At 55.3% G+C, this 14,915-nt stretch overlaps 8 protein-coding genes across 8 annotated transcripts; 5 read left to right on the top strand and 3 right to left on the bottom strand.

The window, feature by feature from the left end:
* The first annotated feature begins 15 nt into the window (after positions 1 to 15).
* N656DRAFT_773646 (MFS general substrate transporter) lies at positions 16 to 2,397 on the top strand. Its single transcript, XM_064814099.1, has one exon. It carries the CDS (start codon positions 342 to 344, stop codon positions 2,067 to 2,069), a length of 1,728 nt encoding a protein of 575 aa, XP_064675066.1. The 5' UTR covers positions 16 to 341; the 3' UTR covers positions 2,070 to 2,397.
* Positions 2,398 to 2,612: 215 nt separating this feature from the next.
* N656DRAFT_699839 (DEAD-domain-containing protein) lies at positions 2,613 to 4,552 on the bottom strand (the record flags this gene model as incomplete). The annotated part of the gene is made up of 5 exons (XM_064810816.1): positions 2,613 to 2,911; positions 2,965 to 3,456; positions 3,508 to 3,948; positions 4,001 to 4,194; positions 4,248 to 4,552. 5 exons carry the CDS (start codon positions 4,550 to 4,552, stop codon positions 2,613 to 2,615), a joined length of 1,731 nt encoding a protein of 576 aa, XP_064675065.1.
* Positions 4,553 to 5,585: 1,033 nt separating this feature from the next.
* N656DRAFT_764701 (uncharacterized protein) lies at positions 5,586 to 6,715 on the bottom strand (the record flags this gene model as incomplete). The annotated part of the gene is made up of 3 exons (XM_064813351.1): positions 5,586 to 6,481; positions 6,543 to 6,615; positions 6,668 to 6,715. The coding sequence occupies 3 exons, from the start codon at positions 6,713 to 6,715 to the stop codon at positions 5,586 to 5,588; spliced, it is 1,017 nt and encodes a 338-aa protein (XP_064675064.1).
* Positions 6,716 to 6,794: 79 nt separating this feature from the next.
* On the top strand, positions 6,795 to 7,781 carry N656DRAFT_773643 (uncharacterized protein). Its single transcript, XM_064814098.1, has 3 exons — positions 6,795 to 7,070; positions 7,124 to 7,417; positions 7,470 to 7,781. The coding sequence occupies exons 1-3, from the start codon at positions 7,053 to 7,055 to the stop codon at positions 7,569 to 7,571; spliced, it is 414 nt and encodes a 137-aa protein (XP_064675063.1). The 5' UTR covers positions 6,795 to 7,052; the 3' UTR covers positions 7,572 to 7,781.
* On the top strand, positions 7,546 to 8,125 carry N656DRAFT_773642 (uncharacterized protein). The gene has a single exon (XM_064814097.1). The coding sequence runs from the start codon at positions 7,768 to 7,770 to the stop codon at positions 8,101 to 8,103; it is 336 nt and encodes a 111-aa protein (XP_064675062.1). The 5' UTR covers positions 7,546 to 7,767; the 3' UTR covers positions 8,104 to 8,125.
* A 728-nt stretch (positions 8,126 to 8,853) lies between these two features.
* Positions 8,854 to 9,746, top strand: N656DRAFT_43382 (uncharacterized protein). Its single transcript, XM_064809637.1, has one exon. It carries the CDS (start codon positions 9,059 to 9,061, stop codon positions 9,578 to 9,580), a length of 522 nt encoding a protein of 173 aa, XP_064675061.1. The 5' UTR covers positions 8,854 to 9,058; the 3' UTR covers positions 9,581 to 9,746.
* Positions 9,747 to 9,927: 181 nt separating this feature from the next.
* Positions 9,928 to 13,349, top strand: N656DRAFT_43270 (uncharacterized protein). The gene is made up of 5 exons (XM_064809630.1): positions 9,928 to 10,197; positions 10,336 to 11,809; positions 11,907 to 11,977; positions 12,066 to 12,560; positions 12,619 to 13,349. Exons 1-5 carry the CDS (start codon positions 10,023 to 10,025, stop codon positions 13,131 to 13,133), a joined length of 2,730 nt encoding a protein of 909 aa, XP_064675060.1. The 5' UTR covers positions 9,928 to 10,022; the 3' UTR covers positions 13,134 to 13,349.
* Positions 13,350 to 13,426: 77 nt separating this feature from the next.
* On the bottom strand, positions 13,427 to 14,417 carry N656DRAFT_699389 (uncharacterized protein; the record flags this gene model as incomplete). The annotated part of the gene is made up of 2 exons (XM_064810785.1): positions 13,427 to 13,517; positions 13,615 to 14,417. 2 exons carry the CDS (start codon positions 14,415 to 14,417, stop codon positions 13,427 to 13,429), a joined length of 894 nt encoding a protein of 297 aa, XP_064675059.1.
* Positions 14,418 to 14,915: the final 498 nt, after the last annotated feature.

The following is a 14,915-nucleotide window of genomic DNA, read 5'->3' as shown; positions in this document are numbered from 1 at the left end:
TAACGCGACGTGGCTCGGCCACTCCCAGGGACTGTATTTTTCCCGGTCCCCGTCGTTGACATCCGGCCGCCTTCCGAAGAGGCCACCTTCGCTGTTACAGTAGGCACACCGGCCGATCACAAGCCCTGCTTTCTCGTCTCTCGTTCACTATTGTTAGGATCCCAGGCATAATCTCTATCTCATTGTGATCCAGACCGATTGCGCCCTCGACATCTCGCAGAAAGCCATCAACCACTTCGGAAGAACCTCTCGGTCTACACATAGCCCCTAATAACCGATCCGCGTAACACACGCGCCCAATCGCCACATCGATCGCTACGCATACAAAACAATAAATACCTATGGGTGCCAAGTCTCGTCGGGCCAAATCGCCGACGACTCTTAACGGTTCGCTCGGATCCGCGCAGAGATCCGGGAAGAAGCCCCGCGCAGACGACACCGCTGCCATGACCACCAACGTCGAGCTCTTGCGACGAAACATATCGCAGGAGAACTCATCATCCGAGGGCGCCGCCATGAACCTGATGGCCCGCGAGTCCTTCTCCCTGGACGACGACCCGGCACCACCCAAGACACCGACGACAGGCAGGAGTCACGGATTCTTCGACCTGCCCAAGAAGGACCAGAGGAACTTTGGCCTGCTGGTCCTCCTCTACTTCCTCCAGGGCATCCCGCTGGGCCTGGCCACCGGGTCCGTCCCCTTTTTACTAAAGAACCACATGTCGTACGGCGAGATCGGCGTCTTCAGCCTGGCGTCGTACCCATATTCCCTCAAGCTCTTCTGGAGTCCCATCGTGGACGCCGTGTGGAGCCCCAAGCTCGGCCGGAGGAAAAGCTGGATCCTGCCAATCCAATTTCTCTCTGGAATAGGCATGCTGTGGCTGGGGTCGCGGGTCGAGGACATGATGGCACTGACGGGCAAGCCCGGCGGGCCGACCGTCTGGGGGTTCACGGGGTGGTGGTTCTTCCTAGTGCTCATGTGCGCCACGCAAGACATTGCAGTCGATGGCTGGGCCCTCACCCTCCTGTCGCCGGCCAACATCTCGTACGCGTCGACGGCACAAACCGTCGGGCTCACGGCCGGCAACTTCCTCTCCTACACCGTCTTCCTGGCCTTCAACTCCAAGGACTTTGCCAACCGCTGGTTCCGCGCCGAGCCACTCGACCACGGCCTGATGACCCTCAGCGGCTACCTCACCTTCTGGGGGTGGGCCTACATCGCCGTGACCGTCGGCCTGGCGCTGGCCAAGCGCGAGGAGAAAACCAAAAACGAAGACGGTATCTGGGACGTCTACAAGATCATGTGGGGCGTGCTGAAGCTGAAAAACATCCAAACCATCATCCTGGTCCACCTGATCGCCAAGATCGGCTTTCAGGCCAACGACGCTGTAACGAGCCTCAAACTCCTCGACAAAGGCTTCGGCACCGAGAACATGGCGCTCACCGTACTGATCGACTTCCCCTTTGAGATCGGCCTGGGCTACTACGCAGGGAAATGGTCTCAACAATTCACCCCAATGCGGCTCTGGTGCTGGGGTTTTGCCGGGCGTCTCGCCGCCGCAATAATAGCCCAACTCACCGTCTCCGCCTTCCCCTCCTCAGACGGGGTCACCCCTCTGTACTTACTCGCCGTCATCGGTCAGCACGTGCTCTCGACCTTCACCAACACGGTCATGTTCGTCGCCGTGGCCGCCTTCCACGCGCGCATCGCCGACCCGGCCATCGGCGGCACCTACATGACGCTGCTGGCCACCGTGTGCAACCTGGGCGGCACCTTCCCGCGCTTCTTTGTGCTCCGCCTCGTCGACGCCTTCACCAGCGCCACCTGCCAACCGCCAGAAAAAGCCGAGTGGGCCCCCTACAGCTGCGCCGTGCAGGCCGACAAGGAGCGCTGCCTCGCGGCCGGCGGCGCCTGCGTCATGCACCGCGACGGCTACTACATGGTCAACCTCATCTGCGTGGTCATTGGCGTTGTCACCTTCGTCACCTTCATCCGCCCCAGGGTGTTGCAGCTGCAGGCCTTGCCCCTCCGGGCCTGGCGCCTGTCGTCTTCTCCATCAAAATACTAGGAATCATGTGGTGTAGAAGAATCTATCGAAACATCTCGAGCCCTCTCTTTTGGGCCTTGGCATTAAGAGGACAGATATTTCGGGATGGGCTGGTGACGTTGTTGAGTACTTCGTGTATATATAGTTAGAGGAATGAAATGCATATTCGTCCCCTAGCTTGAATGGCGATTATGGACTTTCTTGTGTTCTGTCTGAATCCATGGAAACAACAAATCGTGGACGATGGTCCCTCCGGTCCATCCAGGCATCACAATTTCCCTTCCCAGCCAAGTCAGGCAACGCTCGAAGCTGTGAAGTTAGGCAAATCAAGCAATGTCACAGAAGGAGCCATAAGGCATTTCGTCCTCGTGGACTCGGCGCTGATTATTGCGGCTCTAAGCAAGGGTACTATCTAATCAGAAGTGCTTCAATACATCTGCAGAACCTAGACTTCCAAATGAACCTTAGAATCGTCTCCAGCTTAAAGCATTCTGTGATAACCTCGCATCTCTTCGCGGCCGCAATATCGCAATGGAATCTGGCATAGTGTCCCAGCAGTTGGAATTACCAGGCAGTGTTGGGCTGCTCCTCGGGCTCGGATGCCACAGCACCCCAGCCATCGCCGCCAGTGCCCTCCTGCTCAGCATCCGGGTTGCCAGGTACTTCAGTTTCATCAAAATCGGACTCGGTCTCGAACTTGATATTTCCCTCCGCTGCACCGGCCGGCTCATACTGCTTCAGAAAGTCGGGGACCTCCTGGTTCGTCTCCAGCAGCGTGCGAGTGAGAACCGAAGCAATCGCCTCATCACGGTCCGAGTAGAACGACGACGCGAGACCGCGATGGCCAATGCGTCCGGTGCGACCTGCAATTGTCAGAGCCTGTACCGAACAAGATTCGAAGCAGAGATGAACTAACCGATGCGATGAGTGTACTCCTCAATACCTCCATGCGACATGGAGGGGAGGTCGTAGTTGATGACGTGCATCACATTGCGGACGTCGATGCCGCGAGCCGAGACTCCAGTAGCAATCAAGATGGGGGATGTTCCAGCACGGAAGGCGCGCATGGCAGCCTCACGCTCCTTCTGGGTGCGGTCCGAGTGGATTGCGGTGCACGGCAATCCAAGATTGAACAAGAAATCATCCAGCTCGTCCGCAGTTCGCTTGTTGTTGACGAATACGATGGTACGCGTGGGCGGAAGCGAATGGATGAGGTCCCTCAATGCATCCTTCTTCCTGGATGGATCGACATAGATGATGGTCTGTTTGATGTTTCCGTGCGTGCTGCCAGCACGACCAACACGCAGTCGGACGTGGGTCTCGGCCAGATGGGTCTTGGCCAATTCGCGAGCGGCCTTGGGGAAGGTAGCAGAGAAGAGCATGTAGCTGATGTGACCGTCCTCCTGCTCTGCCGCAAGGTTAGATCAAACTTCACAAAAACCTGGGACGCTACACTTACCACCACCAGACAGAATCTTGTTGAACTCGTCCTTCCAATCATCCTGGAGCATCTCATCGGCCTCGTCAATGACCATATAACGCAGGCGACGGAGCGTCAAGGTGTTAGGAGAATCCATGAAGTCAACCAGGCGGCCAGGAGTGGCGATCAAGACATCACAGCCCTTTTGGAGCTGCGCTGCCTGGTCCTTCCGAGTTCCGCCGCCATACACCACGCAGGGGCGAAGCATGGTACGGTAACAGAACTTCCGAGCTTCGTTGAAGATCTGGACGGCCAGCTCGCGGGTCGGGCAAACAATGACCACAAGGGGCTCAGCGCGGATTGGGGGGTCAATGCCCGGACGGAATTTGGCCGGGTCCGGGCGGGGTGCTGCCAGCTTCTTGGCCTTTCCCATGAGCTTGTTGAGGATCGGGATCAGATAAGCGGCAGTCTTTCCCGAACCTGGTGGAGTGTAAGATAATGAAACTAGGCCACCGAGCGAAGATCTACTCACCGGTCTGGGCAATGGCAATCACATCGTAGCCTTGGTGGATGGCCGGGAGACAGTAGCGCTGAATGGGAGTGGGCGTCGAATACCCAGCCATCTGAACGTTCTTCAACATCGCCGGGTGAAGGCCAGCATCCTCGAATTTGGCAATGGGCTGGACACGGACAGGGCCTTCCTGGAAGAGCTCGATGGAGGCGATCCTGGCTCTCATGTTAGCAAGAAGTATCGATATCCAAAGGGGAAAATAACTCACTTGCTGAAGTCAATGCCGTGGCCTCCACGATTGCCCGGCTCACCAAAGAGCGTCTTCTCCAAATCGGGATATTCAGGACCAATTTCGCCCTCCTCACCATCCCATTCATAGACAGCCGCATTGCTGTCCCATTCATGCTGGGCCTTGGCACCAAGGGCATCGTAATCATAGGGGGTCGGCTGGACCCAGCCTTTGGCATCCAGAGCTTCGCGGAGACCGGCAGTGTCAAACGTTCCGGCGGCCTCGCCCTCGTGGAGATTGGCAGGGCCATCAGCCGGGCCCTGGCCCGAATTCTTGTCAGACATCTTGGCTGTTGGAATTGCCAGAAGGATTGGTTCTATTTTGCAAAGCAAAGGTCAGTTGTCTGCCGCCTGCATCTCAGTAGAAGACGGTGTCTGGAGCTCCAAGGACGAGGTATTGGTAGGATGGATGTAACCAGAAGAAGGTCCTGGTATGGCAGGCAGAGAATGAGGGACAAAGAATGCTTAAGGTAGGAGAGTGATTCAATCAGAAAACAGGGAATTTCAGGCATCAGTGGGCTCTGTCGTGGTTTCCGTCTTTTGCACGCCTGAAGTGGCGCGGAAGGAGCAGCCCATGGAAATACCTCGCTTCAGCAAACAGACAGTTGGATTGGGGGAAGGCCAACTGGTTTCGGAGGGCGTTGGGAATGGAGATCACCTGAACTGAGTGATGTGTTGTAGTCGAGGAAAGGGAAGATTGTGTCGTCAAGGGAGATGGATGACTGCCTTGGTATGAAGGGGCGAAATTTCGCTTCTCAGAGGAAGCTTGCAGCAAAAAAGTGCCAGTTTATGTCGCTTGACCGGTTGAAAACATAACAAAGCAGGGTGGGAGGGAGACAGAAATAGATGAGGTACTCACCAGATAAAGGAAGCTTGACAGTGAATGCTGTGATGTTTGCGGTCTGCAATCTTGCAACTTAAGCCTGGTCAGAATGGAGGGCAGACTGTAGGTTGAACTGGGAATAAGAGGAGAGGAGGAGAAAGGCAGAGGGAGGGAGACTTTATACCTGAAAAGAAAGCGATGAACCTTCCGGATCAGCCTGGAAAAATGGTCGCCTCTGCCGATTCCTAAAAAAGGCGCGAATAAGGAATCACGAGAAAGAGATTCAAGAACGGGAAAGAACTCCCGGTACTCGTGACTGATTCGTAGTGCTTGTCGTCGATATCGACGCCGGGACGAGGGGTTCCAAGGTGGGGGGGAAAGCTTGTCGACGTGAACAAGAGTCTAAGTCGTAATGTACATCCGAGACGACGAGACTCCAAACGCCGTTCCCTTGCGAGCGCCAACGCCTCCTTAGAGTGATCTATATGGCAAGCCCTAAGCGGCTTGCTCCGAGACTTCACGCTCAAGCCCAGCGGTCAACGCTCGGTCTAGCGTGGCAGCAGCTCTGCCAACCATTCCGCCTTCTTTCCTGGCTTCCTCCATGCCGGCGGAGATAGCGGCCCTCCATTTTGCGTCAAAGGCACGCTGTCTCGAAATGCGGTCGGGATACATCTCGCTATCCTCGTCTCGGGGCATGCCAAAGAGGTTCAGATAGGCAAAGGGAGTCGGCGTCCCGGGGAGGCGGTAGATGTTATCCCAGTACGCCCCTGGGCTATAAGGAGCCGGCGCCTCTGGCCGGAAGCCGGTCTGGAGGAACTTGGCAAGGACTTGAATCTGCCTTGCCTGTGCTTCAGGGCCCTTCTTCGTCCCCAGCGTTGTCTTGGACGCCGAGGTCCAGCCTTTACTCGTTATGGCTGACCCAACACTGGGATTCCAGCCTAGCATCGAGCTGAAGCTATTCAGGGTCTTCAGCCAACCCCCGGGACAGGATACAGTCTCGTCTCCCGCAACCTCAAGCAGCCACTCCAGGATGCTTAGAGTGTCGGTGCGGATGTCGTTTGACAGATGCGTCATACCGCCCCGGACGTACATGAGAATCTTCTCGGTGTGTGGCCTGACCTCAAGCGGCGGCAGAGCACGGAACAATTTGAGCAGCTGCGTGCGGACCGATGCAGATCCGTCTGATATCAGGGGCAGTAGCTTTGTCAAGATGCCTGATGTTCCAACAGGGTTGTTTGGCGGAGTAGCTGAAAGCTGGTTGGTAACATAAGCCAAGGCATCTCGCCTTTGGTTATCCGATTTTGCGGTAATGGCCAAGGAGAGATTCTGCTTGAACTGTTCTGTTGGATCAGACGCATCTGCTGAAAGGACTTGTTGGTTGACAACGATGGCTGCATTCTGTTGTCAGCATCTCACCGTTCGTCTTCGGGATTGACCAATGATAAGACAAACATTTGGATTTGAAGCTTGTGTCTGTGAAGTTGGCCGCCTTTGGCTTTGCTTTACCGACTTTCAACTTGGGTTTCTGAGATGGGCATTAGCGAGTGCTCTGTGGCTTCAGGGACAGGGGTTCACACCTGAAAGTCCTTCTTTTTCTCCTTCTTCTTCTTTGTGCTAGAACCCATTTTCAGCTATGGATAATCGGGCGTTCCCAATGCCTGTCACTTTGTTATTGTGGTCTTTCTGCAGGTCCTGTTAGGGGTTGTAGAGGAATGAAGGGCAGGGGAAATTTTAGCGGTGTATTGCGGCAGAATATGACGTTACAGGGGCTCCAGTTACTTGAACCCAGTGAGCCAGTCAGCCAATGAGTGAATGGACTCGTTCAATTGAGGTTCCCTTCACGCACGCCCCAAAGCAGATGCTTCGCGCCCGACACAAAGTATCAGGCCATAGTTTTCCTGGCTCTGAGAAGATATAAGACTACGAGAGTGCTAAGCTTATTCTATAGCTCCAGTGGTCACCATGTCAGACCCGGTTTTGGTAAGTCAACCAGTTGGTGTGCTCAAATTCCCATTCTGACCCTGCCTCGCCAGAGTGCTGGCCCCGACATGCTCGAGGAGACATTGGGTCGCCTTTCCAAGAAGCCAGGTGTCAGAGCAACCTTAATCCTGGACCGCGCCTCAGGAGCCATCTTGAAAACAAGCGGCCAGATCAGCTCCATTCGGAAGACCAAGGCTCCCGCGTCATCCCTCCCCGCCGTCGGGTCCTTCTCAAATGAAACCAGCAATAACAGTGCCAACCAGGACCAGGGCGCTGAGGAACTGGCATCGATGGTGTGGAATTTTGTCAACACCGCTGGTAGTCTCGTGCAAGAGCTGGATACTGAGGTGGGTGCCAGCCCGTTTAGCTTGCGCGACGTCCACGGCTGATATGGTGCAGGATGAAGTGAAGCTGTTACGGCTACGAACCAAGAAGGAAGAATTTGTCATCGTCCCGGACGCAAAATATCTGCTTATTGTCATTCACGACACCTCGGCATGAGAGTGCAGGAGAACCAGGGTATTTATTTCAAGGCTGAGGGGTGCGGAGATGCCGCGAACAGGTCGACGCGCTCATCACCGGGAGTTCTCACCTCAGCAGGGCGTCCGTCAATAGCTCCGCATCGCTTGATTTTAAGTCCAAGAGCTCCAGCAGGCCAGGTTCCTAAGAGCCTTTGGCAAACCCGCCTCCGCCTCAGATGAAGGTAACTTTCTGGCTCATGCAAGTTCCCCTCGGCTTGGGCAAAGTTGCGAGCTTTAGCCCTATAAGTGCCTGCCGGAGACAATCTCACTCAGCTACCCCACCTAAGGCCTGCTTTGTGGGTTCCCGAGGAATGCAATATCAGCAGCGGCTGAACGCGAGCGCGCATCGTCGACTGTATGTAGACGAAACACGTCGGATCTCGCTTGACATCTCATCGAGGCTTGGCAGCGGGCCGTCCGAGTTGGTGATGCAGCGGAATACCGCAAATACTCACTCGATAGGAGGATACGCTAGAATCGGCGCTACTGCAGTCCGGCCTCCAACCTTTTAACGACAGCCAACCAAAGTACGCCTTTACCCACTTTTTATCGTGGTTGTCGAATTGAAACTGGGAGCAGATCTGAGAGCCGGAGAGAGCTTGGCAGAGCAGTCGCGCAGAATCTAGATGTCGCTAGCTGTAATAGGCTTAGCGTATCCTCCTATCGAGTGAGTATTTGCGGTATCGCAGAGTAGCAATGAGTGTGCCGTCCCAACTAACACTGGAACCTACCTATCACCGATACGTACGTACTGCGCAGTGCTAGCTCTGCAACAGTCAGATGGGAAAAATCTCCGTATGTACCACACTCAAATCGAAAACGGCACCACGATATTCGCCGGGGTTTTACACCAGGCCATGGATTCGATTCGAAACAAGCCTGTTCGCGTCATCATTTCTTGCATCACCACTGGTCCTGGACAGTTCCGTCTCGACTTTTGGTGCGACAGTTTCCACCCCACATTCCCTCGCGCCGCCGTGTAATCTTGCAGGATATGTTGGGTCTCAAGGATGGTGGGTGTCGTTCTGGGCTCCCATAATAACCAGCCTGTCTTAAGGCTTGCGAATGAATAAAACGCATGCTATCGGCCATTGGCTTTCCACTCCTTGACTGTATGGTATAATTGGAGGAATGGGACAAACGTATGGTATAGAACATCCCAGTCAGCGGATTGATATCTCCTGCCCGGGCTCTCTGATGGCCTTTCTATCCTGCCGCCCTTTCCTCTCCATCGTTTCCCACGACAGGATTGCGAACTCAAGCTCTCATACTGTACGCATATGCAATCCGACATTCCGCTGGAGGCGCACTACCGGAGGCGGTTTTGAACACGCAGCTTCTAGAAACCTGCAGGCTGCCGCTTGCCCTTGCACCGTATTCGCAGAAGCCAGCAGGACGCCTTTGCTGAACAGCTTGCGAGCTTTATGAGACCGCGTCGACCATAGGAATCAGCGGTGCACGTCCAGTATGCCCTCGTTTTCGATGCTGAGGAGGTCTCCCCATGGCCGCCGCAGAGGCGAGCAAAAGCACGACAACAACGAGGGCGCGAGCAAACCGAATGACGCACTCCGCGGCGAGGACAGCCAACACAATGCAGGCCCTCCTGTCAACGGACCCGGAGACGCGAGTGACGGTGAAATTAAGGGACGACGAGGCCTCAACCGAGAACTGTTGCAGAATATACGGAACCGCATTGTGGGAAAGCCACCATCGACCCCTCAGCGGGGAAGCACGCAACCCCAGCAGACAGTGACGGTAAGAGCCACTCCTCCGCCTCAGCTGTACATACATACCTTCCCATCTATGCACAACCCAGACATTCGGGCGCCGCCCTGCCTTAAGAGTTGTACCTACCTCCACTTCCCACGCACGACCAATTTACCTTCCCCAGTTAGATCTACCCCTCATGCCGCCCTTCTGCAGCGGGAATTCCCCTACCTGCTTTACCACAGTACCTTAGGTTGCAACCGCAGTCGCACCTGCGCATAGGAGGATGTAACGGCTCCAGTCAAATTCCCTTATTGCAGGCTTCGGTCTGGGGAAGTGCAGGTTAAGGTGCCGGTTGTTCACTAGGGGGCGCCTCAATTACGTCTGGGGATCCCGTGTCGTCACCTTGCGAGCAAGACCGCGTGACCTCCCCCATTTGTTCCTGCGCCAATCGTACGAGGGATTGCTGGGGGTTAAGGATTGATCTTGCAGACCATCTCCTGGCTTTCCCACGAAGCCATTGTGTCTCAACATCAAGCTACTATGAATTGAATGTGGGTTGCTGACCCTTACCGACACGCATCAGGTTGCTTCTGGGTCATCGACGCCGCTCTCACCGCGAGTTCCTCCCGTCAATTCCAACAAGCCGCTGCCGTCCCCGCCGCCGCCGGGTAGCGAGCAGACCCGGGACCCTCCGAAACCCGTTCTCAAACTGGCCCGCATCATGGCCACATTGACCGATTCCGAGATAGAGAAGCTGTTTTCGGGAGCTCCGCAGTACTTTGCCCGCTCCGAGGGGCATTACACCGGTGCCCCACACCCTTCGGTAGCTTTCCCGTGGGACGAGGAACTTGAGATACGGGACCTCACGGACCACACGCAGATCGAGGACAAGGCCTGTAAGTAAAGCATGGCCCTTTCTCTCTTTATGTTGCTGTCTAGCGAGTCAATGAGGTGTATTCCCGATACTGGTGTCCTGGTTCCCTGTACTTTCCGGACAGCCTTCACAGAATTTATATGACTGATATTGCTGGTAGGGAGCTGTGTCACAGCATGGCCTCACATCACACGCGACGTCCACAGTGACCGGTCTGCTGCGCAAAGGGCTACCGAGGAGAAGCGCCGGGCTCACTTTTACCCACGATGTCGTGAACGGCCAAACATGTTGAGCATGTTCGGGCTCGAAAAGGGGAGCGTGGGCTATCAGGCTGCTCTCGAGCTGGCAGTGGCTGATGCCCTGCAAGAAGAGCAGTGGGGCTTTGAGAATATTGGTGCGAGACAGCCTGCCATTGTCGAGCAACGCCAGAAAATGCTCACATCAAAGGACGGCCTCCGACATGTGGAGGAGACGGTAATCATGGAACAGCTGATCAAGAACAGCAAGCGGTACAGTGAGAAGCACCTGAAGGAGCGGCGGGTCTCGAGCGAGCTATACAATGAGTTGTTCCTCCAGGTCCTGCATCCGCCCACAAAGGTTCTCGATCACAAAGACCCGTACAGCCTATCGGTCCAGATATTGGCTCTAGTCAAAGTCCTGGCGGCGCCAAACATGTGGATCGACTTCTCCCATGTTGAATGGCGGATCCGGCTGGGCCAGCTGCTTTGGGGAAGCCCGGTGGAAGACGAGATAGAGGATGGATCCTCTATAAAAACCGGGGACTCGGCAAGCGACATCAACGAGGAGAGATACTGGCTGCTTCTGCAAATCTTGCTGGCCTGCGAGCTAGTCATCCGGCTGGACGCAATCACGGAGGGTGAGGAGCTTGGGTTAGAGAGCATCAGGCCAGCGGAAATCCACAAATTCGAGAGAGAGGCAAACAAATCGGTCAAATGGTCGCTGATCATGGCCCGCGTGTGGCTGGAGAACATCGAAGTGGTCAAGACCGAAGCGACCGAGCGAACAAGCACCGAAGAGAAGCCTTCTGGCTGGCTAGCCACATTAACAAAGCGAATGTCTTTGACTCGTGACTCCGGTTCGCATAACCATCACAGCCGTGGCCCGCTATATGTTATCAAGGGAAAACACGTGCAACGTCAGATTAACGGCTTGGCTCATTTTGCCAGGCGGCTACGCTGGCCTGATACCGACTTCCGCGTATCGAAAATATCTGATAACTGTCGTGCCGTGGTAGAAGGAACTCCCATCAGCACACCGCTCGTCACTCCTAGCACTCACTCTTCCAGCCGTCATTCGTCATATTTCGGCACTCCAAGGGGAGAGTCTAAGCCTGAACGCAACCCGTTACGGCGAAGGAAGGTCTCAGCAGCGCTTCATACATCTGGCTGGCTGTCTAAGAGTTACGTCTCTGGGCTGATGCTCCCGGGGGAAGGGATATGCCATTTTCTAATGGCAACCTTGCTGGAGAATGACCCAGAAGCGTTGGCGAGATTGGGAACCACGGCAAACCTCTGCGGCGGTTTCGTTTACTGGGGCAAGAGCTTCTGGAGCACAGCGTGTATTGTTGGTCGCGTCCTTGCCGCTGGTAAGGGGGCCGTAGAATGCATGGGCTGGTACGTACTATTCTGGTTACCCTGCTCAGGGGCATCCCTTTCCTCTTGCTGGGTGAATGGACGAAATGAGAGAATAGGACTGACACGGCAAATTCAGGATTTCCAGTGACATTACTCCTCAGGGGCTTGGCGACGGGTGGGTGAATATTGAAGTCGAGCAGGTACCAGGTAAGGACCGGCGCAGCATTTTTTTTTTTTTTTTTTTTTTTTAAAAAAAAAATTTTGGTGTGAATACCAACCTGACATTGGTGCGCAGAGGACGCTCAGCAGGTTGATAAGAAGGCCCGACTCTGGGGCAAACTGGCGGTTGAAAGGGAGTCCCGTGTCCTTGGCGACGCAGACCCCAAGTCTGTCTTCCCAGCCGATTTCATCATTCCCTTTGAAAACGTCTACCCGGATAAAAAGCCGCCAACAATAAAGATTCAGCTCAAGGCTCTCAGTCTCTGGGCGCCCGTTGAATCCGTCCACACCACACCTACGGAGGAAGAGGGGCCCACCCCTTTCACCGACGTCAGCCGACCGCCGGAAATCCGCACCTACCCGGCAGCCGTAACTTTTGAGGTGACTGATGTTGAGGCTGGAGAGGTAAAGGAGCACACGTATTCGCTGGCGAAGGACATCAATTTTGTAACCGCCCACCCATGTGTCCCGTCACAACATGTCAGGATCTTGAAGTCCCCCACCAGCCCAACCATCCAGCATGTGGATCTTTCTGGCAACGGCGTTGCCGGTAAGACTGCCAGCGTTGTCGGTAAGCATACAACAGGCTCTCAGTTATCATCCCTTTGCTTCCAACTGACATTCCCCAGGCCATCCATTGCACAAGTATTTCACATACACGGCACTTCATCTGTCAGAACTGATCGCCAAACGAGACTTCTCACTCGAAGCGCTGCTCGGCAGCTACGCATCAGCTTCCCATCGCCCTAGTCTCACGCCAGCTTCGAATAGCGCCGCCAAAGTACTTGTAATTGATTGCATCACGGGCTTTCAACCCCAACCGCAGGAGCACGAAATCCCCCTGTCCCCGGTTATCAGCCGGACGGACAGCCAATCATCCTCCTATCTCTCGCCTGCTCCGCCTGAAAGCTCCGGTGGGGCAGAAGGAGGTGATGTGGCCGGCGCTCTCCAGAGCGCCTCCAAGAAGATGCACTCGGAGACGAGACGGCGGCAGTTCGGCTCCGACATGGAGATTCTGGTCAGGGCCATTTGCGCCGAGAAGGGCTGGAACGCCCTGATCAGCAGGAGGAGGAGAGGATGCCTGGCTTGTGCGATACGCGAGGCTGGGGCGCTCGGGTGGAAGGTCGTTATCCGAGTTGACTGAGCAAGCTCGTGCTCGATACAATTAATGAGCCTCATGATGATGATGAGGAGTCTAGGACATGACGTGTATGATTGATGCTTGGGCGCTGGAATTCGGACAGTACTTTTTCGACGGCCATCGGGGTCGGCTGAGTACACGGCGCGTTGGGTTAGCGATATGCAAGAAAATGCCATTTTGCGTTGCTGGTTGTACACCATGTATGTGCCCGTGAGTATTTATAGCCCGTATGAAACTGTCGTCCCCGCTTGCAGTGTGGTAAGTTTAATACTAGGGAAACGCGCTTCGAGGTCTGTTTAAAGATCTCCTTGGACGGACCACTCCTTCCAACCCTTCTTTTCGCCGGGCAGGCGAACCTTTTCCCATTCATCTCGTGTAACGTTATGCCTGCGGTGCTTTACTGTCAGTTCTATTCTCTTTTCCTCCAACCTTTGATCAAGAGGGCAACGGCAAAAAGGAAAGGGGATAGATGGAGAGTACGTACCACTCCTCAACAGGAATCCAGCCGATATACGCCCGGTCGCCGAACCCGCCCACCCAGTACACCTGCTCGACGACCAGACGGACAAAGTGGCTCTCGTGGATCTTGTTGCCGGGAAGCCAGTACCGCGCGTCCGGGTGCGAGCGGACATAGCACCGCGCCAGCTCGCTGGCCCCGTCTCCGCCCTGGATGGGTTCTAGGTGGCCTAGTAGTGAGAAGCGCGGGAGGTTGGCGGCTGAGTAGGGGAGGGATATGTCACGCTCGGCGTTGTCATCATCGTCATCAATTAAGTGGTTGTTGCAGAGACCGAGGTACGACAGCCAGCTGCTGCTGGTCTTGGACTTGATACGCTTCGCGGGCGGGTGAGGAGGGCGCCATTCCACCGCCAAACTGACGTTGCTGCCGGCGGCGGCGTTCTTGAAGGTCGTGCCGATGGTGATGGCCAGGATGGTCGGGTTGCCTTGGCTTTTTTGTTCGCAGTCGGATATGTACTCCATCAGCCCGTACGGCATGCCGCCCAGCCCGGCGGGGCGGTTTTCTACTGCTACTACTGTTTTCTTGGCCGAGTCGTCGTCGTCATTGTCTTTGTCTTTGTTGTCTTTGGGGAAGACGGTGGAGAGCGTGCCGATTGGGGTCAGCGCTAGGATGCGCCGGCCGAGGACGGCGGATTCGTACGACGTCGGGATGCGACGGCCTGCATTGTTCGGGTTAGTGGTCCCGGGGCTGGGCGGCACTGCAGCGGCCGAGGCGCCGGAGCTGCATGAGAGCAGTGGCAGGAGAGTGCTGGCGATGGTGCTCGGCTTCATGGCTGCGTAGGTGGTGTATGTTGCAATTGGTGCTCATAATAGAGAACAAGGAAGGGAGGGAAGGACGAGGAAGTGGCAGAAAGAGAAGAGAATCTCAGGCACGTATGTACAAGCGTGGATGGTGGTCGGTGCCACATGCTCACCGGACCCGGCCATCGGCCCATTGTGCCTGCAATGGTCGCATGATGGCGGGGTTGGCATTGGTCCTCCAATGCCGCCAAGCCGCTACGTTATCTTATCTGATCGATCTGATCATTGATGCGTCCAACCCAGAATTGGATGCTTGCTTCGCGATGTTCTGCAAAACGGTACATACATGGAAATCACCAGTGGTGGACATGGCCCGTTTGAGATTAAACACAATAGTTACATTATGTATGCTCGGCGTATTGCCTACGTATGCAACTGTTTAGCTTACAGTCGGAACGGCTGCTAGAGTCAAAGAGTGACAGATTCCAGGCCGGTATGTCACGGGTAGAAGGAGCTGGGCGATTGAAA

Source organism: Canariomyces notabilis (assembly GCF_033297395.1).
Source record: "Canariomyces notabilis strain CBS 508.74 unplaced genomic scaffold N656scaffold_1, whole genome shotgun sequence".
NCBI classification, from domain to species: Eukaryota; Fungi; Ascomycota; class Sordariomycetes; order Sordariales; family Chaetomiaceae; genus Canariomyces; species Canariomyces notabilis.
Note: the sequence above shows the minus strand (reverse complement) of the source record. Positions and strands in the feature narration are given on the sequence as shown.

Coding starts and splice junctions, on each gene's coding strand:
- N656DRAFT_43270 (XM_064809630.1), top strand. CDS start 10,023: ATGGCCACATTGACCGATTCCGAGATAGAGAAGCTGTTTTCGGGAGCT. Junction 10,198..10,335: donor GCAGATCGAGGACAAGGCCT/GTAAGTAAAGCA, acceptor TATTGCTGGTAG/GGAGCTGTGTCACAGCATGG. Junction 11,978..12,065: donor TGAAGTCGAGCAGGTACCAG/GTAAGGACCGGC, acceptor ATTGGTGCGCAG/AGGACGCTCAGCAGGTTGAT.
- N656DRAFT_773646 (XM_064814099.1), top strand. CDS start 342: ATGGGTGCCAAGTCTCGTCGGGCCAAATCGCCGACGACTCTTAACGGT.
- N656DRAFT_773642 (XM_064814097.1), top strand. CDS start 7,768: ATGAAGGTAACTTTCTGGCTCATGCAAGTTCCCCTCGGCTTGGGCAAA.
- N656DRAFT_773643 (XM_064814098.1), top strand. Junction 7,418..7,469: donor TGCAAGAGCTGGATACTGAG/GTGGGTGCCAGC, acceptor GATATGGTGCAG/GATGAAGTGAAGCTGTTACG.
- N656DRAFT_43382 (XM_064809637.1), top strand. CDS start 9,059: ATGCCCTCGTTTTCGATGCTGAGGAGGTCTCCCCATGGCCGCCGCAGA.